The sequence below is a fragment of the Numenius arquata genome, chromosome 1, assembly GCF_964106895.1.
Source record: "Numenius arquata chromosome 1, bNumArq3.hap1.1, whole genome shotgun sequence".
Taxonomy (NCBI): domain Eukaryota; kingdom Metazoa; phylum Chordata; class Aves; order Charadriiformes; family Scolopacidae; genus Numenius; species Numenius arquata.
In genome coordinates, this window is record NC_133576.1 from 122,665,711 (window position 1) to 122,692,542 (window position 26,832).

General features: G+C 41.3%; 1 protein-coding gene across 1 annotated transcript; it reads right to left on the reverse strand.

Annotated features, from left to right (window-relative positions):
* On the reverse strand, positions 1-26,832 carry ZC3H12C (zinc finger CCCH-type containing 12C). Its single transcript, XM_074153018.1, has 6 exons — positions 26,809-26,832; positions 20,600-21,366; positions 8,293-8,432; positions 5,265-5,499; positions 4,275-4,381; positions 1-1,397 (listed from the first exon to the last, which is right to left on the reverse strand). Exons 1-6 carry the CDS (start codon positions 26,830-26,832, stop codon positions 1-3), a joined length of 2,670 nt encoding a protein of 889 aa, XP_074009119.1.

Consider the following 26,832-nt stretch of genomic DNA (forward strand, 5'->3'; position numbering starts at 1 on the left):
TCAATAACCTAGCTGAGATTTTTCCACTAAGATGGCTGCAGCGAGCTGCTGAGCGTCCGTCACGTGAGGGTTCTTCTTCATAACGATCCTCACAAGATCAGGGGGGAAGATGTTGCAGAGATTTATGTAAACCTTCTCCCGGGTGTCTTGGTGCCTTGGAGGGTCTTGAGGGATTCCGCAGTAAGGTACGCGCCAGGTCTGGTCCTGCTGTTCAGGTAAGCTTTGGAAGGCAAACTGCTCGTAGCACGGCTGCGTGGGGTTGCTTGGCAAGGAGTAGGTCTGGCGGTAGCCATAGGCATCCATCCCGTAACTCTGCCTATCCCAGCTTCCAAGCCCATCTTGGCCAGAGTAAGGCTTTCTGTGTCTTAATGGAGAATTATCATATAAACGCGAGTCTGAAATGCTGTCTATTCTCGTGGACACAAGGGCCCTCCCCAGATGCATTGTCTTTGAGTGTGGCGAGCTCTGAGATGTAGAGTAGTCGTTCGGGCAACTAGAACGAGCACCGACTGTTGGATGCTGCAGATGCACAGCCATGTATGGAATTGGAGGTTTGTGGTGATGCTTTGGTTCTTCGTGACTATAGCTTTGCACTCGTGTGAGAGGCTCGTGGTAGCTCTGTAGGAAGGGCTGAGTGTTAAGGCGGCCATGGGGGTGCATATGCTGGCACTTCAAGTTCTCCTCTAGCTGTGAGTCAGGCGAACTCATGTAAGAGCGGTCGCTGTAACCCACGTAGGAATCGCTGCTGCCACAGCTAACGCTCCCTTCACTGCTGCAGTCAGAAGCTACAGAGCTAATCCTGTAATCTGTGTCCAAGGAGAAGCGCCTTTCAGGACTTCGTGGACCAGACATACTTAGATTTGAATAAGCACTCAGCATAGAGTAATACCCTACGTCCACAGGAGACTCACATTTTGGATACTGGTCATAAGGCATTGGCGTTCCGTGATTTTTGGTTGCCATCATCACTGTAGGATACTGTCCCTGTGGTCTTTGATCCTGAGGTGGGAAGTGAACTCCGGATGGAAGGCCGTTAGTTAAAGGTGCAGTACTTTGGGGTTTTGCAGCAGAGGAAGTTGGTATACTAACTAAAGAAGGTACAGACCTGGTTTCCAATTTGTTTTTGGTGGGAAGCTTTTCCTCCAAGTCTTGATAGACTTGAGTCCTTATACTAGGATCCGATTGCCTCTTTGGAGCAGCACGCTTCAGTTCAGAAGTGCCATCGTTTTTAGTGGTGCAGGGAACACTATTGCTTTTTACCAGTCCTCCTTCACTGGTAGTTTTGGCAGCTGTGCTTCTAGACATGGCACGAAGTTCATCAGCTACAGATCGCTGAGGCTGATTTCCTCTTTCTGGATGATAGTATTTACATTTGTGTCCATAGGTACATTTCTTCCCTATTAATACAAACGTAATCAGATTAAAAAAAAAATTCAACCAAAATCTGTCAACCATCAAACAATGGAAATGCCCCTCATTTCAAGTTTTACTCATGATTTCAAAGATCTTGCAAATGGTTTTGTTCAACGCACACTCTTGTATTGTGGGGAAAACCAGGCAGTGGTAGTGTCTTGCATCTAGAGCTGGGGGAATGCAGACCAACACTACCAGCCACGTTTTGAGCTGAAAATAACACTGTCAGTCTGCCTGTACACACCTGCTCTACTGGGCCTCCTTGGCAGGAGGCCTTGCCTGTCTCCTTGACAGACAGGCAGAAAACTTAATAGGAAAGTCCCACGGAGTCATAAGACCAGCAGGTTTCAGCTCAGCCAAGATGGTGGTGTGCCTGTGGGGATGCTCAGCAACTAAACTTCAAACAGCTCAAACAACTTTCTGGAAGAAAATTTAGATGTTTTGTGACCAAATCACATCAGAAAAGGGCTTTCTGGAGCCTGCAAAATTTAGGTGCTGTTTTGGATGTATTCCTACAAATGACAGACTGCTACTCATTGCCGCTCTTCCGTGTGGGTGGTGATGAAGCTGCAACACATAGTCCAAGGGCAATCAAAGGAGACTTCAGGGCCTTGGGATGGCTGATAAGGCAATCCGGAGCACAGGTTGTTTTCTCCTCTCTCCTTCCAGTTGTGGGCAGAAACATTGGAAGAAACAGATGAACCCATTCCATTAATACATGGCTCTGTGGCTGGTGTCACTGACACAATTTTGTTTTTTTTGACAATGGGATGGCATATATGGCAGCAGCCTTGCTGGTGTCAGATGGGATTCACCTCTCTGAAAGGGGGAAGAGGGTTTTGCTCCCAAGCCAGAGCTTTAAACTAGGCGTGAGGGGAAAGGGGGACAGTATCAGGCTTGCCCTTGACAAGCTGTGGGATCACACACCAAGGTTGGAGGGACGGGGTGGTAGTAAGGAAGGTCAAAGAAAGAGTACTCCAGCAAGACTGGAAAACTGGTAACAATGGACAAGGAGAAGGCTGAGGCACTCAACAACTTTTGTGCCTCAGTCTTCACTGGTAACCTCTCTCCCCACACTCCTTGAGTGGATGGGCGGCAAGGCAGGGACTGGGGGAGCAAAGTCCCTCCCACTGTAAGAAAAGATCAGGCTCGTGACCACCCAAGGAACCTGAACATACAGAAGTCTATGGGACGTGATGAGATACATCCCAGAGTCCTGAGGGAATTGGCTGATGTAGTTGCCAAGCCACTCTCCGTGAGATCTGAAAAGTCATGGCAATCAGGAGAAGTCACCGGTGACTGGAAAAAGGGAAACATGACACCCATTTTTAAAAAGGAAACTACTGACCTGTCAGCCTCACCTCTGTGCCTGGGAAGATCATGGAACAGATCCTCCCAGAAGCTATGCTAAGGCACATGGAGGACAGAGAGGTGATTCAAGACAGCCAGCATGGCTTCACCAAGCTTCATGGTCCTGCCTGACCAACCTTGTGGTCTTCTGTGATGGAGTGACTACATCAGGGGACAAGGGAAGAGCAATTGATGTCTTCTATCTGGACTCCTGTAAGGCCTTTGACATGGTCCCCACAACATCCTGCTCTCTAAATTGGGAGAGATATGTATTTGACAGGTGGACTGATGGGTGGACAAGGAATTGGTTGGATGATTGCATCCAAAGAGTAGTGGTCAATGGCTCTATGTCCAGATGGAGACTGGTCCATACTGGGACTGGTACTGTTTAATACCTTCATCAATGACACAGACAGTGGGACTGAGTGTATCCTCAGCAAGTCTGCAGATGACATCAAGCTGAGTGGTGCGGTTGACACACCTGAGGGATGGGATACCATCCAGAGAGACCTGGACAAGCTCGAGAAGTGGGCCCGTCAGATCCTCATGAGGTTCAACAAGGCCAATACAGGCTGGAGGATGAAGGGATTGAGAGCAGCCCTGAGGAGAAGGACTTGGTGGTACTGGGGGATGAAAAGCTGGACATGAGCAGACAATGTGCACTGGCAGCCCAGAAAGCCAACCACAACCTGGGCTGCATCACCACCAGCATCACCAGCCGGTCAAGGGAGGTGATTCTGCCCCTCTACTCTGCTCTGGTGAAACCCCACCTGGAGTACTGTGTCCAGCTCTGAGGCCTTCATCACAGGAAAGATATGGACTTGTTGGACCGGGTCCAGAGGAGGGACACAAAAATGATCAGAGGGATGGAGCACCTCTCCTGTAAGGACAGGCTGAGAGAGTTGGGGTTGTTCAGCCTGGAGAAGAGACAGCTCAAGGGAGACCTTATTGCAGCCTCTCAGTACTTAAAGGGGGCTTGTAAGAAAGATGAGGACAGACTTTTTAGCAGGGCCTGTTGCAATAGGACAAGAGGTAATGGTTTTAAACTAAAAGAGGGTAGATTCAGACTAGATATAAGGAAGAAAATTTTAACAATTGAGGGTGGTCAAACACTGGAAGAGGTTGCCCAGAGAGGTGGTAGATGCCCCATCCCTGGAAACATTCAAGGGGGACAGGGCTCTGAGCAACATGATTTAGTTGAAGATGTCCCTGCTCATTGCAGGAGGGTTGGACCAGATGACCTTTAAAGGTCCCTTCTAACCCAAACTATTCTATGATTAGTAAAGTTGCTCCTTTAGTTCAACTAGTAGATAGAAACGTTCTCTGACTAACACATGAAAAAAATCACTTCAGTTCCCACCATCAGCTCAGCATTTCAACGATTCTCAGGCCAAGACAACAATGTATAAACCTCTGTTTAAAAGCTTTTATTTTTGGCAGTGTTAAAATTAAGCAGGAGCTTGGTCCCCAGTCCCAGCAGTACAGAAAACTGATGAGTTAAATCAAATTACCATATGGACATGGCTGCTTCTTATGTTCTGGCACAATAGGCTTCTTCCTAAGAAAATTGTCCAGACTTGGACCATGGCGGCCAAGAGGATCATCAGGAGGCATAAATCTATAAAGCAAAACAAAAAAGTATTATGGAAGCAAACAAGCCTTTCCATATTCCTCATGCAATGACCAAGAATCTCATGACTGTCCTACACCATAATTGGCCATGCTGATGTTTTTAAGCCTGGGTACTTTGAGAGCTGTTTTGAAAGGCCACAGTTCTGCTGCAGGCAGTGTCCAAGAGATAAGTCATAGACATCTACTGTGTCGACACCTTCAGTGTAGCTCAGCTGACTGCTCTGTGGCGTAGTAGGGCTGCACACAACCCATTCCTAAAGCAAAGTAAGGGCAGCAACAGAGGCAGGGATTTCTTAAAAAGCGTCAACTAGCTTTGCAAAACTGTGTTCATTGTCTAGGACTCTTGCATCAGTACTTAGGCACTCAAATAAAAGTGTCTGTTTGGCAGAGTATTGACTCTACAAGAAGCCACCCAGTAGTAACTGCAGTTGATCTATATGCCAGTGTATAAAGATACCATAGATCTAAGCGAACAGTTGAACTAGAGACTTCCTGAGGTTCATTCCAACATGGGTTTTTCTATGATGCTAGGATTTAGGAGTCTAACCACAGGCACTCAAAAATGCTGTCTCAGTATATGAAGAGAATTGGAATATTATACCATAGTATGCACAAAATATAGCATATACATTGGCATACACCAAAAGGGGAAAAAATAGCTTAAAATAAAGATATTGTTATAAAAAAGCTCTAGCAACAAACAGAGTTCAAGTACATTTAATCAGAAGACCGAATCTATGATCGACTATTCCTCCTGTCTTCCTGCATGTACCTAATGATCTTGGTGTAAGATAAAAACTTCATATAGGTCTTCAAACTGTCCATTCCTCAATTATTTTAGTGGCATGTATAACGACAGAATGACTTACTTGTCATTAACAAATGAATACATCAGCAAGCGTTCATCTATGAACTTCTTCCATTCAGGCTTTTCATTAGCTAGATCCCTATAGTTATCATTAGAAACAATGATGCCATCTGACTCAAAGGCCAACTTCACTATAAATCGGTCATCGTAGCATACCACCCTTCTCCCTTGCACTCGGCGGGACGGTGTGAACACAAGAATCTTCTCCTTTTCTAATTTACGCAAGATTTCTTGATCTACAAGGAATAAGAATCGTAAGTTAAAAAAGAAAAAGAAAGAAAAGAAGAAGATGTTTGTTTAATCTCCAAAGACATTAGATTTGAGGAAGAAAATCCAAGCATTTAGGACTAAACATATCTTAAATGATTATAGTCCAGCAGAAGGTTTCTGATATATGATATTTGAAATTACAGTCAGCAGTCAACTGGCAATACTTTCAAAAAAACCCACAAACAAGGCAAAACCTGCTCCACCCCAGTTTTGGTGAATAGGAAGGCTACACCCAAGTACAGCCAAAGGTCGCCCCGTAACTGAGCTCCTTGGTAAAAACAGATCTCTTCCATCTTTATGCGGTACTCAGTATGAAACATCTTTTGAAATAATACCAGTAGCTCATGTTAATGGGGCTGTCTCATGAAAGTCTCTGCCCACGGAGAGAAGGGGTTACTACTAATACCCACAAGGACTAGAAAATCCATGTTCCATACAAACACTCAGGCTCTTCACAAACGTTAACAGCATCCCCTAAAAAGACATCTGATGTCATCTTGTAACCAAGAGCAAATGTTGGGGTTTTTTTGTTTGTTTTATTTTGCCTCCAGTAGTAACTCAGAACATACCTTTCCTTAAAGGATTTACGTTTTACATTTAAAGTTTTATGTATAAAGTCTTATCAAATCCAAACAGATTTCTTTTTAATCCTGTTAAATAAGTGTGTTTTATCTAATTCCTTCTTGTCCTACACAGTCCGCCAATCACCCATCCAAAACAATTTTCTCTTTCTCTGTGTGGGATCTGGAGATCCTGAGGAGCTGTGAAAGATGGCCTAAGGAGGCTGGTCTGAACTAAGATTCCTGATGTAGCACCAGTGCAGCCAACACTGGAGCACAGACCCCTTGTGTTGATTCTCCTACCTATCAATTTCCTCAGAGCAGACAAGCTATGAAAGAAAAATAAACAAGCTAGGCAACATCTAAAAGGGGAGAAGATGATGCTTGCACAGAGAATATGCTCTTACAATGGTTTAGATCTCAAGTAACTCAACTGTTTTGTAGCACAAGAAACTTGACAGGAAACATGTTCCATCTAGAAAAAAAAGACTCTATCAGGAAGAAATACAGCATTAATATTATATATAAGCAATATATTTGATATAAGCATTTATCTATTTAGTAGAAAAAGCACAGGTTTTTAAATTAAATCCAACCCTTTTGTATTCACCACCCCCTTGCTGCCATGTGGTAAATGATGAGTAAGAGTGTGATTGAAGGTGACTTTTTGCCTGCTAAGAAAGAATAAAAAAATCTGCCATGTGATGATTAGCAAGTAATGATAAAAAAGATGCAGCTGTTGTTTAATCCAAGAAGCCTCTCACAAATACTGACAGTCTAGAACCATCCTCACTTTAGTCATCTAAGACTTTTTCAAAATTCCAGCTGACTGTATATTTCAGGTGCATTATCTCTGAAAAAGGAGTCTCAGTATGAGACTATTTCACAAGACTGGTAGCAAACAGGCTCCTTGCATCCTGATAAAAAACACTGAAGAATGTTTTACAGAAGATACAATAACCTTTGATCTTCTTCCCATTTTCAGGGTCTATGATGACACATGGCAAACTGATTTTTCATTGCTAGACAACTGGTCAATTCTATGTCTTGCTACTTTCTTGAAACTCCTTTTGGGACTTCTACCTCTATCCACAGCTCTAGCAGATGCCTCAATTTATTTCTAAGCAGAATCGTAGAATGGTTTGGGTTGGAAGGGACGTTAAAGTTCCAACCCCCCTGCCATGGGCAGGGACACATCCCACTAGACCAGGTTGCTAGTGGGAGGTAGCCAAATCTTTATTACTTAGCTCTTTTCATACCTCAAACACTCATACAGTGAAAGAGAAAGGCTTCAAGAGAAAGGCTCCATGCTGCCTGTGATGAGGGAAAACAACAGCTTTCCAAACATTTTGTCACATTAACATGGCATGTTCTAGTAACAATCAAGCAAATGAAATGTTGTGAAGATCCTTCCAGATACCTGAAAATGCATGTGGTAATCAAAACATGCTTCCATATTCTTTCCGATGCCATAGCTACTACTCTCAAAAGCTTCCCCCCTTTAAAGATAGCCATATTTAAATAAAAAAACAAGACCAAAAAAACCCCCAATTCCTCTCCCCCCACAATTCTAGAGCTTTTTTAACCCCAAATTCTCCTCTGCTTCAACTTTAGGGCAAAGGGATGATGACTCTCCAGCCTTCACACAGAATCAATTAGTTTGATCAAGAAATAAAGGCCTCTGTACCTATTTATTTTTTCTAGATAAACATGTACAAAATTAAATTTTTCAAAAGCTGTCTCTCTTGTTAATAGTAATGATGAAAAGGGGAACCATTTGCTTCCTGTCAGGATAATTTCTGTAACCTCCAGTGCAGGCAGTGACTCGCCGCAAGTGGCCGGCAGAGAGGCCAGCCTGGCAGAATCTTCTCACCACAAGAAAGATAACCCAGAGGGTCACTAACCTCAAACCTCTTTGCTGCCAATGCCACGTGGGCATAACAGATTTAAAAACTGGAGGTTACATTCTTCAAGAAATAAGTAGCAAAGTTAACGGAAAATTTATCAGGTGAGCAGAAAAGGAGGCCTTGGAGAGGGCACTGCTTTGTTTTTTTTCCTTCCTGAAGATTGCAAAGAAGTTACTACACCAAAGATACTTTCTATTATAGTCTTCCATTTCTAAAGATTTGTCCATTTAAGCGGTAGCACTCATGCTATGCAAAGCATCAAACAAACGAGCAAAGGCAGAACAGAGCTTACCTGTGATAAGAGCATCGGGTCTCGATTGTTCTTTCCTCCATGCTGGCACAAACACTGTAACATCCTTGTGGCCTCTCTCCAAAAACCAGTCTACTGCCAATTTGATTCCTCGACAAGAAAATACTTCTTTGTTCCCGTGACTGAAACACACATTAAAATTCCTTATTATATGACTTTGCTTTTCTATGACTGTAAACAGAGCACAGCAAAATGTGGATCTCAAAGTCATACTCTTCACTTGCTCCGTGGTTTCCAAAGGCAAATGGGAGTCACCTGAGCCTTGCCCAAATATTGGCATCACTTGAAAAGTGGTTTCGGAGAGGGATGCTGAATCTGCCAAACATTTTTAGCACCTGTACAGATTCAACAAGTATGGAAAAATGTAAGTAGGGAGTGTTAAAAATCCTCATAGCTCAACCAAAAGAACAGGGTGTGACAGACACTACGGAGACTAGATGAGAGAATGCAGGAGGCCTGAAATACCAACATGGGAGAGTGCAACATGCTTAGGAAATGCCAGCAGACGAGTGCTGAGCAACGCTGTGCATGGGGCAGGGGAGGAGGCAAAAGACCCCGCTGCAGGAGTTCTGCAAGATCCCATATAAACAGGGAAAGAGAGAGGAGAAGGACTCCAAGGCCACAGGGGTGGCAGGCACTCTGCAGGACAGATGATGCAAACTGGAAAGCCTGTCCAAAATCAACATGAGAAAACTAAGAATTTGCTTAGCATTGCACTTCAGAAGGAGAAATTAATTGTGTATTAAAAAAGCCATGGAGAGACAGTTCAGCAGAAACAGATCAGACACAAGCAAAACAAAAGATGTGCGTCTGTTGTGCAATAATTGTCTGAGGTAAGGCAAGAGACATAATGATGTCATTTTCTAATGGCATATGAGTCCTCAGCCAACTTCTACATCCAGTTTTGGGTATGACATATTACAAAAGACATAGAGGAAATGGAAAGAATCCAAAAGAAAGGGAAACAAGACTTATGGGGACAGGCCGAAGGAAGTCCATTTAATCTGGAGAAAAAAGGCAGCCTGTGGAGGTACAAAACAATCTTCAATATACAGGAGGGAATGAAAATAGAGGACAGCAATCAATGGTTGGGGATCCATGGAAAAGTTTTGGTAGCAGGGGGCTGCAGGGTGGTCTCTGTGAGAAGCAGTCAGGGGCTGCCCCACACCAGCCATGCCTGGCTCCAGCCAGCTCCATGATGGAGGAGACAGGAATGACAGAACACCAAGGCGAGGGGAGGAGGAGGTGCTCCATGGTGAAGAGGTACACCCTCAGAGGGACTGCAGCCTGTGGGGCACAGAAAGGAAAGCATGAGAGGAAGGAGCAGCAGAGAGAAACTGCCGTGTCCGGACCCCAACCCCTAGCGCTGCTCACTGCCTCTCTGAAGGGACTCTGTGTCACCTGCAGCCATGACAAGGGGAGGAGAGGTGTCTGCAGTGAAGTGGGCCTGGGAAAAGGAGAGGATAAAAGTTTTCCCTCTAAGTATTTTAATGTTTGTCTTTTTTTGTTTCCCATTATCTGAATTAGTAATTAAATATTTATGTTAATTGGCTATACAGTAAGTTAAATTCCCCAATCTGAATCTGTTTGGCATGCAATAGTGCTTGGTGAGTCATTTCCCTGTCATTATTTTGACTCACGAGTTTTCTTGCTCCTGTTCCTCCTGTTTTCTCCCCCAATCTGCTGGCAGGGGGAAAGGAGCACCAAACTGGTTGACTGCCTGGGTGCCAGCCATGGCCAACCCAGCACAGTCCCATTGGGTAAGGATAGAAAATTCCTTAACCAGCATAAGGAACAGTTAAGCAATATGTTAGAAAAAGCCTTCTAACTGATCATTGGGACAGTCTGCCCACAGATTTTGGGATCTTCTCATCAGACACTTTGCAGAACAAGCCAGATGGCTCCTCTAGGGCCAGTCTGGGTTCTCCATGCTCAGGAGGAGACCAGCAACTTTTGTGAGGCCTCTCCCAACCCCACAGCTCTATGTAGCAGAAGAAATGCAAGGGCATGGCAACAAGCTGTTGCCTTTCACTTGGCTGGCTTGTCACGTCCACCATGTATGCCATCATCTGCTTTCCAGAAAGGTGGAGTCACCATAGAGTGATTTGTGAAGAGGACAATATGATGATGGATAGCCACAGGGATCCTAAAAGTTCCTCCTATTTGCATGTTTTGAGGTAAATAAAAACACCAGAAAGTTATAAAATTTTTTTTTTTTTTAATTTTTAGTAGGACCTACTAATAGTACGTACTTTTTAAAGTACCTACTATTTCCAGCTTTCTAAGAGAAAATTTTTGAAATAACGTTCAGATTCCAGAAGCCTGCGGAAGAGGTGGCGTACATGTCCACCTGTGTCTAGGTGTTGAAAGAGAGAATGAGTCATGGCTAACACCTCTCACAAAACCTTACCCTCAGCAGAGGCTGTGTTGAACATCACAGGCCCCAAACAAAGAAAAACAAAAAAAGAGCGAGAAAAAATAAGAGGCGAGGAACTATACTGCTTCCTTTTCCAATGATGCTGGAGACAGGACCTGGAAACATAATCATATACTAAGATATTGCAATTGTTGCTGGACATAATAATGGAAGTTTGTAGATTTTAGCTGGCAGAGGGTACTCCGAGGATAGTTTTAGTCCGTCTTCTGTGCCTAAATTAGGACCACTGTCAGAAGGAAGACATCTACATATCTCCATATCCTGTCTAGCTATGGCTATAGACTGCTGCAATACTATCTTCCCTATTTTGTATGATATCACGTAATACACTAATACACTATAATGACACTGTAATAATGAAACACATAGCAGTATTTTTTCCAGGCATTGTTTTATACTATATAATTATTCTTGTGCTTGTTGGGCTAAAAGAGTAGTATCTTTCTGTATTTCGTAACTTCCTAGGAACAGGAAACCAAACCGCACACAGGTATTTCGTATTTAAAATGCACATACATAGAAAAAACAGTTAGTATGATTTCCAGCCATTGTAAGTCTAATTACATCTCCCTGTGACAACACAAAATCAGGACACTTGGTGCCCATTCAGTACCCAGTGGGCAGCCATAAGGCCTCCTTTGCAAAGCCTGATACAAGAAGTTAGTGTTCATGCTATCAGCACATCATGTGCAACCATAAACATATTGCAATCCATTTTAAAACAGTCGGGAAGGGCTTGTTCCAGCTACTAAATCCCAGCGAAATCACTGTACTGTTATTACTCTAAACAATCTCCATGGTTTCAAATGGCTAAAACCACTTTTCACTCCTGACTGTGAACAAGTGTTTTGTTGGACTGCATTTTAGTAACAGTATGTTTCTTCCCGTAAGTCTGAGAAATCATTTCTGTAATGAAATCCCGGCCTCTCTGAAAGAAATGGACGTTCTTGCCTGTTGCCTTCCATCAGGTTGGAATTCAAGCCACGCTTCTAAAGGCAGAGGGAGGACCAAGAAGTTCAGCTCCTTAGTTTTCTCTTGCCTAATACAGACTATGGAAATTCTTTCATCCAGAACATAAATTTTATATACACTTAAATGCCATGAAACAGAAATAGGAAATGCATTACAATGCATACTAGCTTTTCTGCATTGCTGGGCAAGTGGATTTATAGCCCATATAAATCTTCATGTTTTTCCCCACTCCTTTTCAGACACACGCCTAAGCTGGTATGTGAGTGGATACAAATTCCAAGAAATGTAAATGATTAGTGAGAAGTCTGTGAAAAAGATGTGCAATTAAAATTTCTTCTTTTCTTCTGGTTTGTTGTCATGCAGATTTGATACTCTCTTTTTTGTGATCTTTGTGCTTCATCAGCTTTATGATACATCATATGGTGAAAAGACTGAAATCATGCTGCTGCTTCTGACTTTTTTCCTTCCGATTAGTTGTAAAAAAGAGGAGAAATGTTTGTATTTCTTTGTCAAGACACTTTCTTTTAAAAACCTCTTCCCAATTATTAGCAGTATGTAAAAGCTCAGAGCAGTCAGGATGAGAGCTGCAGCCCTGCATGAGACATTGGTTTATTCTGCTTTGGTTCTGCTTGCTGACTATGTTTAATCTATTACCACTCTTAGTTGAAGGAAGGTAAAGTATATTCCTTAAGAAGTATCTATTTCTCTTTCAAACCATACATGAATAATTTTTTTATCACCATTTTTATATTCTTTATATTTGGCCTGTTGATAGCTGTGGTTTTATTTTTAAATTAAAAAAAGTAGTATAAGACTTCCTGAACGTAAATCCTGAATGCATTTTCTAGGCTAGAAGAGTTAGTAGAAAGTAGTAAAACACCTGATGAGAACATTTTCATTTTCTCTGTTGCCTTCCTAGCCCCCAAACTAGATTTTCAAGTAACTGTCTTGAAAAGAGTTGTTGTACACACTCCTAAACCACTAACTCCTTAGAATAGTTGCAAGACTTCTGGCATGCTCTAATGCAATATTCAAACCAACAAGGAGCTCTCAGATTTTGAAAGCTACAGAAAACATACACACTGATGACAAGAGATATTAGAGTTGAGGTCTGCAATAATGTTTGTTGTATACACATACAGGTTTTTACAAAACTGAAATCTGGACACATCAAGGTACTTCCCATGTAAAAGCATATTGATTAAAAGCAAGAAAAACAAAACTGAAATACAAATCTGCCTGGTAAACTTAGAGTTACCAAACTATTTTATTCTGTCATGTCATAGGAGGAAAACAGTACTCAGTCCATAGCATAGAGAGATAAGAATTCCCACCCCGTATCGTATGCGTGACTCATTAGGCTGGCAGCCTGGTTTCGTCACTAGCTGCATCCCTTTTTTATTTTTAAAACTCCACTAATTTCCCAATCACAGAAACACTTTGTCCCAAAGCATTTCCCAGTAACCCAAGCCTTCTATCAGTCCTGCTTTTGTTCCTTAAATATATATTTTGGTGCTGACATGAAGATGAAACAGTTCCCAAATGTTTTTTTTTCCATTACCCCATGACAAATTACTCCAATGCTTTGAGACCTTTGAAGGAAAAAAAGCCTTGGAAGCTGTAACACCTCTGAAAACATCTTTCGTGCATAGGGCTTCCAATGCCAGGGCACTCTAAAGAATACGGGAAGCGTGGTCATCAGCCAGACACACGTGCAGCTGTCTGATCAAGCAAGAGTCACGCATTCAGCAGTTAGAGGTCAAAACAGGCAAAGGGAAATTATACTCAAAGCTGCCAATGACAAGCTCTTATCCACATGATTATTACTTGTTGGAAAAATATCTTTTTATCTATTCCTTAAAGTGACTTCTCCAAATAATCTAAGAAACTAAACAGTTGGTTCCACCGAAGATGAACATCTGAATCAGGTACCAAGACACAATTGTGTCTACCAAGTTCAGAAACACACAATGCAAGCAGAGGCTAATGCAGCTAAATTGTTAATCTGTTAAAATACATATGCATTTAAATTGTCATATGACAACTACATACGGCATAGCTAAGATAATCAAACCTCCCTTTGGTTGACACAATTTGCAGTTGTGGAAAAACTATGCAGACGGGGTGTCAGTGAAGCTTTTGCTACAGCCAAATGACCTGCCTCATGGTTGATGCACGGGGACGAGACTTAGTTGCCTAAACAGAGATGTCTAATGCTTGTTATGCACCTTTGGGTATCTCACACTTCCTCCAGCTGAACGCCACTCCTGAATGGCAGTGGGGTCACTGTCCCGTCTGTCAGGCCTGGGTGTGTTTCTGATGCCATCAAACACCTAGAACATCCACAGCTGGAGCATTTAACTAAAAAACAACCCCCCCCCAAATCAGCATCTTCCTCTCACAAATGAAAATTAAGTATACAATGGTTATCTTGTATTGTGTTTTCCCTTATGCAATGAAGTACCATCAAGCACCGTTTAAATATACAGGCCAAGGTTTTCCAAAAGCGGAAACTGAAGTCCATCACCTCCATGGCCTGGAAATCCGAAGGGTGAAGTTTTCAGAAGAATCTAATTGCTTAAAACAAGATTCATTGATTTCAAACTGCAAACCCAGACGGCATGTGATCAAAATACTTCAGTTCTTTTGCCTGTGTAATCCTGAAAGTGGTTATCTAAAAATGTTAATGCAGCCAGTAAAACATCCAATTATTTGCTTATCAGTGTTACCTTTGTGTTGTGCTCTTTGTAAACACAGCAGACTTCTTTTTTCCCTGTATGTTGTCAACATAAAGCTTTATATACACTTAGGTAAAACTTGAAACTCATTCTTTTTGCTGTTAGCAAAGTCTGAAGGCACCCAGTGTAGCCAGGGAAAACTAATGAATATGGAACAGAAGCAAATGAATAAAATAGTTAAAGTTTTTCTACTTTTTAACTAACAACTCTGTTCCTTATTCCTTACTTCTTGGTGGCAAAAGCCTGACTTTGATTCCAGCAAAGAGAAACATCACAGCAAAAACCAATTTCAGGCAATTTTCAGGATCCCAACCTTATCCTTAGAAATGACAAGCAAAGCAAAAGGACTGTGCAAATATGCTGCAGTATATTGCACTCTTCAGAGGGAACTCCCTCTCTCTCAACCTCAGCAGTAAAGGGAAGTCTTAAAATGAAGAGGTGAAAGAGAACCTCAAAAGCTTGCCTCTGCTGCCTCGTGGAGAAACAAGGCTTCTCCCCTCCATTCCAGACTGCAGAGGCTCAGCTGAGGAAGCTGGGGATGCATGAATGGGTCTAAGAACACACAGATGGAGGACAGATGTAGGGGTGAAGAGCTGGTGATCTGCTGTTGCTAGATGGGCCGAGATCACCTTCTTCTGCCTACCTCAGGTATGTAAAGGGAAAATTTAGGGTAGCTTAAATCTCATCACACAGGGACACAGAACTGCTATTGACTGAAACGTATTACCTCTCCAGCATGTATGTTGTGCGGTTTACACTAAATAAGGTCCTGAGTGCATTTTTTACATCAATGGACAAACGCCTTTCCTACTCACATGGACTAAAGTTCTAAATGAAGATTTTGCAGTACGCCACCATCATCTACATGCGAAAACTCCACACCTTATGAAGTAGGGCTAAAGTTACACAGTTCTTGGAAAGCCAACATAGGTCACTGCTCATGTACAACACGACTGAATCCTGGGTCCTATCCTTTAGTCCAGCCTGACTCTCAGCTGTGGGAAGTGTCTACCAAGAGCTCCACAGCTGCTCTAGGGGATTATCTAATTTGCTGCTCAGCTCTGATTTTAAGTTTACACACACAGAGAAAAGTCAGATCCATCTGTAACAGCATTCTAACAAAAGACTTTGTGTTAGGCTTAAATGTGTAGTCATCTTTCCCCTTCTGGAAAAGGATTAAGTCAACACTATGAAAGCTAAAAGAACGAAAGAACAAGACCAGATTTGAAGCATCCCATAGAAACTGAATGGCAATTCTTCAAGTCACAGCCTGCAGTTTTCTGCTCTTCAGTTGAAAGAGGGGGTTTGCTTTGTTTTTAGAACTTTAACCAATCCACATTTGTCAGCTAATATTGGAACTTTATACTTGAAATACACAAGTTGCTTCTGATCAACTGTTTTCAGTTTAAGGCACGAATGACAAGCAATGCCATCTTAAAGTCCAAGAGAAACTTTCCAAGCATTACCAAAAGGCAGAAAAATGGAGAGACTGGGTTTTTTCTAACTACAGCTTGCTAAAGCAGCTTGTCTGGAACAGGAGTAGTCACCAGACTAGACCAGGATACATGTTGGCTCTGGCTGGACAGAGAAGCTACTGTGTGTGGCCTAAGCCTTGATCTGTGCTGCCCTGTGCTGCTGTGAAATTAGCAGTTCTTATCTAGAATAATTGTAATAGTAAATAGCATCATCAAGTATGTGTATTACAACAACATGGGGATAACAATATAGATCACAGTCTACCCATTTCTGTGAACATAGGAGAGCTCCCAAGAATCTATCTCAAAAGACTATCTACAGTCTTGCTCAGGGCACAGGCCCATTTCCCATTCGCAACTCCAAAGAGAGCTCGTCCGCCACAGCTTGAAGGGTGGATGGAAAGAGGGATGAAAAGAACAGACTGGTAATTTATAGGTTAGTTACTCCTAACAGGATCCTGGACATTTAGACGCAGAAATTTGAACTAGATTGTCTGAACTGCAGACAAATTCCTGTATCTCCCCCACTGCTTCGAACACCGCTCTTTTACATGTAAAAGCTGAAATCTTTCCTTTTAAAGGGCTTATTTCACAGAATCACAGAATGGTATGGGGTTGGAAAGGACCTCTGGAGATCATCTAGTCCAACCCCCCTGCCAAAGCAGGTCCACCTAGAGCAGGTTGCACAGGAATGTGTCCAGGCGGGTTTTGAATGTCTCCAGAGAAGGAGACTCCACCACCTCTCTGGGCAGCCTGTTCCAGTGCTCTGCCACCCTCAAAGTAAAGAAGTTCCTCTTCATGTTTAGATGGAACTTCTTATGTTCAAGTTTGTGCCCATTTCCTCTTGTCCTGTCACTGGGCACCACCGAAAAAAGACTGGCCCCATCCTCTCGACAGCTACCCTTTAAGTATTTATATGTGTTGATCAGGTCACCCCTCAGTCTTCTCTTCTCCAGGCTAAAAAGACCCAAGTCCCTCAGCCTCTCCTCTTAAGAGAGATGCTCTAGGCCCCTAATCATCTTTTGTAGTCCTTTATTTACTGTTACCTATTTTCTTGAAGGGGAAAGGACAGATCCTGCCAGTAACTGGCTGCACAGCTGGTGTCAGTAACAGGGACTCATCTTTTACATACATGGGACCATACATGGTCTTTCATAAACAAGGACTGATTTCTAGGAAAAGATGGGATCCACTTGACCAAGCAGAACAAAAGAATCCTCACCACTGGCTGATCAAAAGCAGAGCAAAAGTTTTTTGCCAACATTTAGGCCAATGCAGCAAGGCATGAGCAATCCAGGAATTTTCTGGAGTGCACTTATGATAACTTCTTAACATGGGTGATTGAGGACCCAATGAGGGAACACGTTGGACCTCATACTTACAAACAAGGAAGAACTGGTCAGAGATGTGAAGGTCAGGGGCAGCCTTGGCTGCAGTGACCGCAAGTGATGGAATTCAGGATCCTGTGAAGACAGAGCAAGGCAAAAAGTAGGATCACAACCCCAAACTTCAGGAGAGCAGACTTGGGCCTTTTCAGGAGAATCCCATGTAATATGACCCTGGAGAGAACAGGGGCCCAGGAGAGGTGGTTGATTTTCAAGGACCACCTTTGCCAAGATTGGTCCACCCTGATGTGCAGGAAGTTGGCCAAAGCTGACAGGACAAGACTTTCCCTCACCAGAGGTTATGAACATTTAAATGGGCAATTCCCAAACTTCTGATGGGATGGGCCCTGACGGGATGCACTCAAAGGTATTGAGGGAGCAGGCTGATGACATTGTGAAGCCACTCTCAGTAATCTTTGAAAGGTTGTGGTGATTTGGGATGTTCCTAAGGGCTAGAAGAGAGTAAATACCCCTTCTGTCGTCAAGGAAGGAAAGGATAATTCAGGGAACTACAGGCTGGCCAGTCTCACATTGATCTCTTCAAAGGTGATGGAGCAAATTCTCCTGGAAGCCCTACCCTAACAAATTATGTAGATTGGGTGAAGGTGACCGGGACCAGTTAGCATGGATTTATGAAAGGGAAATACTCTTGACCAATCTCATAGCCTTCTATGGTGAGATGACTGGCTCATTGGACTAGGAGAGCCATGGATGCTGTTGCGGCTTTAACAAAGCTTTTGACACTGTCTCTTATACCATCCTCCCTGACAAACAAGTGAAGTACGGGCAAGATAAGTAGACATTGAGGTGGAGTGAAATCTGGTTGAACTGCTGCACTCAAAGGTTTATGATTAGTGGCATAAAGTCCAGCTGGAGGCCAATCAGTATCGGTGTACCCCAGGGTTTGATACCAGGGCAAGTATTGCTTAACATCTTCATTAATGATCAAGATAATGGGACAGAATGCACCCTCAACTAGTTTGCAGAGGATGCATAACCGGGGAGAGTACACCAGATGGGTGTACTGCCATTCAGAGAGACCCTGGCAGGGTACAGAAATGGGCCAACACATACCTCAGCAAGTTCAAGAGAGGGAAATACCAGTCCTGCACCTGGGGAGGACTAACACCAGGCATCAGTACAGGCTGGGGGCCAACCAACTGGAAAGCAAGTCTGAAGAGAAGGATCTTGGGGTTCTGATGAACACCAAACTGGCCATGAGCCAGCAATGTGCATTTGCAGCACAGAAGGAAAAGTGTCACCAGCAGGTTGAGGGAGGTGACCCTTCCTCTCTACTCAGCCTTGGTGACACACATCTGGAGCGCTGGGTCCAGCTCTGCATTCCCCAGTATAATACAGACACAGACAATACTGGAGAGTTTCCAGCGAAGGACAACAAACTTAACCAAGGGACTGGAGCATCTGCCATACTAGGAGAAGCTGGGAGAGCTGGGAGTGGAGAAGAGAAGGCTCAGGGGAGATCTTATCCATGTGTATAAATACCCAACAGGAGGGAAAAAAAGAGGACAGAAACTGACTTCTCACTGTTGTACAGTGACAGGACAAGAGGCAATGGTCATGAAGTGGAACACTAGAAATGTTTTTTAAACATAAAATAGAAAACTTTCTTACAGTGAGGGCATTCAAACACTGGCCCAGAGAATATGTGGAGTCTCCACCCCAACTTGACATCACCTTGAACTGATACTGCTCAGTGCAGGGGATTGGACTAGAAGATCTGCAGAGGTCCCTTTCAGACTGAATGATTCTGTGATTAAATTTGGTAGAAAGCAAGTAAAGACCTGTTAATTAGATTCTTGGATACAGAAAGACTGTTATATTAATAGATTTAACCTGCTTTAAGGCTCTGTAGTGTGCATAGCATGCATTCATATTTGGCTCATTTCATGTTGGTGGTCAAGAAAGTAAATTAAGCATAGGAAGGCAGGTCCTAAATATTTATGCTAATAGCTGAATAAACATTAAGGAAAAGGGTCTGATCTGGAGCTACTTCTGGAACGTATTCATTGCAGCTTGTAGAAGTTGAACCTAAGTCCACCCACTAAGTCTGAGCTGTGCTAACTAGCTAACACTTACACAACTGTTTCGGATTGTGACATACAATCCAAACCCATTTTAGAAGTCTCTGAGTAACTTCTTGGGTTGGGTACCAGAATATGTCCAGTATGTTCAACTGGACATACTTCATTTACAGCTCAAGTTGAACAAAAAGATTAAGAATGACATATCAAGCAGAAAGAACTCACGGGAATAACTCATTTATGAATAAATAATATCCTTGCCTTATGGGCTAACGTATCGATTTAAACAAACAACAGTTATCATATAGGTGTAAATAAGAGCTGTATTTACATTTCATTTTAAAAGCCTCATTTAAAGGTAATCGACTTGATTAGGAGCTAAAAAAACCCTGGGCCTTTAGCCCAGAAATGTCTTGCAGGAACTTTTATTAATAAGCTAATGAAAACCACATCAAGTCGATCAGAAGATTAAAACTGACCTTCTAAACCACGGTGCAAGGGATCAGTTAATCCTTATGAGTTACCCAATTAGTTACTAACCAATTTGTCATTTAATCATTTATATAGCCATAAAAAAACTCTCATCTCTCAGCATCTCTCTGCCATTTCCTCCTCTCTCTAATCACTGATGAAGCATGAACCTCCTGCCTCCCCACAGACAGGTTTCTTGCTCTGCACCCACATGACTGGGGTCAGGATGGTGAATGCAGTAGGTAAATGTGTGTGTTATCTGTGGGCATGTAAGTGAAAGTTTAAAGCATAGTAACCTCAGTAATTAATGGCAATAAAACCAAACTCCAAATCCGATAATCAAGACCAATTTTATAGACAGACCAGTTACCATAGAACAGCCTACTAAGGAGAAGTATCCCTTAAGCCACTTAATTCTAAATCACTATTTCATAAACTTAAGCAATCTTACATTTGCTTTAACCTCCTGTAAGTAACTGGATACAGCAACTGCCCATAGCAATGGTGCCTACTGAAGGTACACTCAGTATACAAAAAATTAATTAAGCATTAGACCAGCAGGGGGAAGGAGATATTTGACGGCTGCCACTGAACTCTTAAAACTCTTACAGACCTCTAGCCTGATTGGCATACTGTGTGATCGACGATGATGCCTGTGAGACAACCTGCACACAGTTTTAGGCAATTATACTGAACATGAGCGCTTGAACGGGACAAGGTCTTTCTATTTCCATTTAAATATAAAAGCAAAAGCTTTATGATCACCTACCTCATTGCAACATTGCTGCCATCAATAACTATTGGCCTCAGGTTGTCACCGTCCTCTGTCACATCCTCCTGCAGTGGAGACTCTGACCTCTGAGACTCTATGGAAGATGCTTCACGCATTACAGTAGTGTTAGCATTAGTTACAGTCTGATCAGTCTCACTTTTATTCCCAAGTTTGACAAGTTCTCCCAAAATATCATTTATTAAAGCATCAGTACCAAGTTTATTTAGTACAAGTTGAACCTGCTCTTCAGAGTAACCCAACTTAAGTGCAAACTCCAGTTTGGTTTGATATTCTTTCACTACATCAGGGGGCTTTTTGACTTCCTTAGGTACTATCTGAGCCTCTTCTATCCTAAAGTCTTGCAAGATTTCATTTCTTTTTAGTATATGAGGCTCTAAGCAAGGAGATCGGCACAGCTGCCGGTGAGTCTTAGGCAATAAATGTGATTCTGATGCAGAATTATTCAGTCTCTCTGAATCATTATCAGAATTTGTGCTTTCTTCAGAGTCACAGCTGGAGCTTCCAGAAGTCTCTTCAGATGCCTCCTTGTCTACATCTTCTTTCCTAGAATTCACCTTATCCATCGTTGGCTTCTCCGCCATTGACCAAGGTACAGTTGCATTTATTTGTGTGCCAGTGCTCCCCACATAAAGGTGGCCTAAGTCATGCCCCAGATGATCCTTCAAGCCCATGAAGCTGCTGCATGTACTTGACTCCACTTTGCTGTTTTTCTTGTATTCCTGAATATAAAGTGTTCCGTATTCCTAAAGAGAGAACAAAAATGTTGCAACTGGTTACATATCTTACTTGCTTTGTATGTTCTTGCTGCTTCCTCAGAACTACATTTGTTCTCTCCCAGCAGCGAAATACGACATGTTTTTTTTGTTTTTTTTTTTTTTTTTAAACACGGAAAACTTTATTGGGAAAAACTTTTCCTAAGGCACATCCATAGCTACACCGACAAAAAACTCATCATCTCTTTTCTGAGTGTATCAAATGCTTTCACTTAAAAATTTCTAGAAAAGGGTTTATGAAAGAATAGGAAAGCAAACACTGAGAGTTTACCTACTGTAACACAGAGACAGAAGAAGTCGCCATGATTTGAAGGAACCGAGACATTTCTTCTAGCTTAAGACAGTATTGTAACAACGAAAACAAAATGCTGCTATAAAATATAAACACTAGAAAAGCTTTTTAAACTAAGTACCTTCAACTCTCTGCTGAATAGAAATAAATTAGCATAGTACTAGATTATTTGGTTAGGCAAATGTAAGACATCGTAACACATAAAATGAATTAGTAACAGAAAACATGACTAAATATAAACTTATTGGCCCTAAAAGACATTATCACTTCAACTGAATACACTCAAACTATTTCTGAATTCTTTTATAAAGTGGTAATTAAGTCAAGAAAGACTAGTTGCTCTCAAAAGAGTGCTGCATTACGAACACATACAGCATTTAGAGACATGGGTTGATCTTATGGCAAATAAAGCCAATGGAAGTCTTTGCACCGATTGCAACAGACCACTCATCAAGCCAACAAAGCAACAAAATGAAAAGCTGATTCCAACTCTAGAACTAGACTTGTGCAAACCTTTTGCTGAATCAAAACTAAATATATAGATAGGAGTAATGTAGGAAGAACAGAAGAAGAAAAGTTGCAACTTTCTGGAAGTACGTACTCGCCACATCAGCTTTTTTGGGAGGAATTTTGCATAACCGTAGTTATACAGAAGTTAGCTACCCATTTCATCACAAGGATTACTTCCACAATCCACATTTAAAGGCAGATTGCTATCTCTTTCCCTTATTTTGTTCTTTTAAACAGGAATCTTTGCTAACTGCTTCAATAAAGAAAGGAAAAGATAAATTATTTCTCAGAGATAAAAATGGACCATATGGACCAATTGTACTGCAAGGTTACCATGAAAAAGAAGAATTTACATTAAGGGAAGACTATGAAACAAAGAGTTCTTTCACACTTCCATTTTGCAAAGCAGAACATAAAAGCCAGATATAGAGGCAAAGGACTTCAACTGAACTTGACAAATACATTACAGACACAAGGTTCATCAAGGAGCATATATCAAGAAAAAATATTATGTCAAACAGAATCTCTTGATCTATACTAATACAAATTACAGGTGTCTCACGAATAGCCAAAATCTCTGCCAGCAAATACATTAACCCTCCCATCCCCTTACAGGTTAGCATTTTAAAATTGCCCAGTATTTTTAAAATACAATGTAATTGTCTCTTCTTGGGATAAAGATCTGAGAGTGCACACACAAGAAATTCAACCAGGCTTAAGACTAGAGAGAATCAAGCAAAAAATATCCAATCCATGGCTCAGTAAAAGCAGACTCTATAGGTGCCGAGTGCCAAGACATCACCACTGTGGTGGTGCTTTTTGGTTATAGGGCACAAAAACTCAGTCTACCTAAACATTTCTAGTTTAAATAACTAACTAACTAACTAAATAATCAGTATTTTCATTACCCACACCTTAATCCAAGCAAGATGGATAGGAAAGAAAATACACTAAAGTTTCATTTAGATCTGGTCTTGTTAGAAGGCAGTAGGGCTGTAATGCTCTCAAGCAGCATATCAAGGACTATTACTTTCTCTTTACTCAAAGCCTTAGGATTTCAAGCAACACCACAGATTAAACACAATGAGAATTTAGGAAATGAACCTTTCCACAGTGATTTATTAACTAACGTAATGCACTTGATAGCACAGTGCTAGTAACAAATCACAACAATATCCCAATAAAAGGATACAGTTAAAAAACCAACACTGTGGCCTTCACAGAACTGACACACACACACAAAAAAAATTAAAAAAAAAAAATCTCAAACAAGAAACCCCTATTGGAAGCAAGGCTGCTTAGCAACCAGCCTTTAGTTGCTAGGATGCACTCCTTTAACATACCATCATGAATACTAGCACAGCGAAAGAATAATTTGGTATGAACAAAAGCCCATGAAAGAGAGCGGGACTTAAGTGCGTCTGGTTTCCCCTCGGAGAACAATGCAGCTGCCAAACCAATCTGGAAGCCCCGACATCATTGTTCCACCAACCCCACAATCTGCTCTGACTCGAGGAAGTCTAGTTAATGGGCAACACTTTTAAGCTGGACTGAAAAGTTGAGCTGGCTCATGTACCGCCACCACAGAGTACGGGGAGATAATGGGTCACTGCCTAAATCCATGTACTGTGAAATGTCATTTTAGTATTGAACTAAAAGCAGAGGGAGGAGGATTTTTGGAAGGGGGGGGGAAGAGGAGGCTGCATTGCATATTAACAGCATAGAATAAACAAAGCTTGAAGTGCACACATCAGAGGATTTATTTTTTTTTTTTAGTGTTAGTTAAAATAATACTTAAGTCATTCTCCAATCACTTATTCCTTGAAGTTTAAGTGCTTTACAGCAAGCACAATCATAACACCCTCCAGTGGGATTCAAAGAAGTCACTAGCATATGAATGTGTCTGAAGATCAGGCATTATATGAAACATACTTAAGATGATTTGCACATCAACTGCATATGAAAAATGACTGTAAACTGAGCTTTGTCCATTGTTGGGAATGTATACATAATCAGCCTCACATCTATCTGCTTTAAGTCTCCTGTCAATCTCCATTTCCCTCCAATATTTAATTGCTTCTTTTGCATAGAACTCTTACTGTTTTCCAGAAACTATTTAAAGAAGGAAGTAATAAGAGCAACAGCTTTAAAATCTGCCACAGACAGCATATAGTCACCATACTATTGCTTTTAAAGGGTGGATAAAATGATGTTTACACTGTAAATCCAAAGCTAAAGATTTCTGAAATAGTTTTGCATAAGCAGTACACTATTCCTGGCATTTGGCCTAAACTCTGCATGCATACGATTTATTTTCAGACAAATTTTTACAAGGCCTGTTAACTTTGTACACCATATTCATGGTCAGGAGCATCTCTTCGAAACGCTAGACTTTGGAGCTCCCAACATGATGTCTTTTATAAGATTCATTGATTAGAACCATGAAAATCAGATGTCGCTGCTGAACCTTGCTGGAATTGATTATTTTATCTTGATTTGATTAGTGAAAAGCAACATGCCAGCCAGTCTATTTGAATGAATTTGTATTCCAAACACTAGTGTACCTATATATAGGACAATGAAGCTCCCATTTATCCAAGGAGTAACAACAGATAAGAAGAATTCCTTGCACTCTATTTACAAGGAACTCTCATTACGCACATATGGTTTACAAGTATGCTTATTGATATAATGCAATATAGCTAAGAGAAATATCTGCTCCGAATTCTGACTTAACTGAAAGCCAAACAAACACAAATCAGTCAAAAAATTCTTGTCAAGAATGTCTTCAACTTTTGGATACGCTCACCACAGCTGAGTGATTTGAATTTATGAATTTGTATTTATGAAAAAGTTAATAAAATGGGTAACTCCCAATTTAGACATACTTATGAAAATGTAAGTTTTAAACTACAGTCTTTTTAAAACTACAGTATCTCACACTAGGTTCACCGTTAAAGGCCTAAAATACTGTATTACTGAGTCAATGACATTTATCAAGTATAACCGTAATACTCTGGATGAGCACTGTGCTACTACATTGTAGAAGAGCAATCCTTTCCCATTTCTTAGAAGTCACCACTATTTTCCACTAACCATTAACAATAATCAGCCCATTAATTCATCTTCACACAAACCAGAAATATTTCTCAAAGGGATGTGGGCAAGTAAATCGTCTAATCTTTTACTGTGTATTCAGAATATCTTCCACTTACAATTGAGCATAAGAAAAGCAATTTAATGCAAATTTAGTTCAGAGCAGGATAACAAGGAGTAGTGTGTCATGTGACACAGTGTAACAGAAATTGTGTATTCTCAAAAGACCATCAAAAGTTTCTCAAGATACATACTACAGTGAAATAGTTCAGCATGTTTCCACATAGGCAGAATTCTTCCTTAGTTTTCTAAACACAAAATGGAAAATATTGAAATCACAGTTTGTTGAAGCACTGTCATTACTTGTCACAAACAGAAGTGCAGAGATGATCAAAAAAGAAAAAAAAGGAACATATCAGTTATCCAAATGATAAAGATACTGCAACAATGCAAATAAAATAATGAATATGTAATAAATACCTACTGCTGTAGTTTCTATGTATTTAATTACCATTGTACTTCAGTGAGTGCTGTTGTCTGCATCATTCTATCCAACAAAGGAAGGATGTCCCATTGAACAGATTGGTTAATGCTCTGGGGCAACAGATGTCTACTGGAACTGCAGGAGACCAGCAACTGGTGGCCTGCCCATCTTCTGAAAACTTTCAATAGACTCATGCATATGTTCACACAATAGGGCATGTGGTAGAAATGCAAACCTCTTTTTAACCCTTTTATATGCTCTCTTTCCCTCCCAACTGATATATGAAGGTCTTTGTTTTGTTTTTTTCTTTACAGGATCCTTGGAACACAGGCTCATGGACTATAGAGTGTTTGTTCTTCAGCCTAACATCTGAACTCAAAACATAAAACAAAACAGATTAGAAACTTTATAAAAATAGCAAGGCTAGATCTGACACACAAATAGCTTTCAAAGCACAAAACCTTTGACTGGAACATGTTTTCACCTGAGAGCATCCTAATGCTCTGTCTTGCACTACAACATCTTCACATAGCCCACAGTGGAGCTCTTCCTATTTTCACAAACACAGAAAATTTCATCCATTGTATGGTATAATGGAAAAGTTCTTTGATATTTCGTTTTTAAAGCTTTTTCTACCAGTCACAAATTAAAGTAAATAATAGCTTATTTGCAAAAAAGGGTAAATACCTATAACTTAAAGTTGAAACCTCCCCTCTCCCCCAGGGGGCTAGAGGAGAATTTGTTCTGTTGATGGCTACCGCCTACCATTTTCAAATTCTTGGGAATACACCATTACCGATGCCTTTGAAAGTTCCTTAATCGAATGCACTGGGTGAGCTCATTGCTCTTCATATACTTAGTCTTCAGACATAACTGTTTTTCTTTCCCTCTTTTTCCAAGAGACACTCAAAGTGCGCAAATCTCAGCTGACACACACATGCTAGCTACCATGTCCAAATGCAAACTGATACGCTGAAACACCAGGAAGGTGAAACATCCCGTTTCTGCAAAGAGAAGCCCATATACTTACGTTCGCTGGAAAACACACAGACAT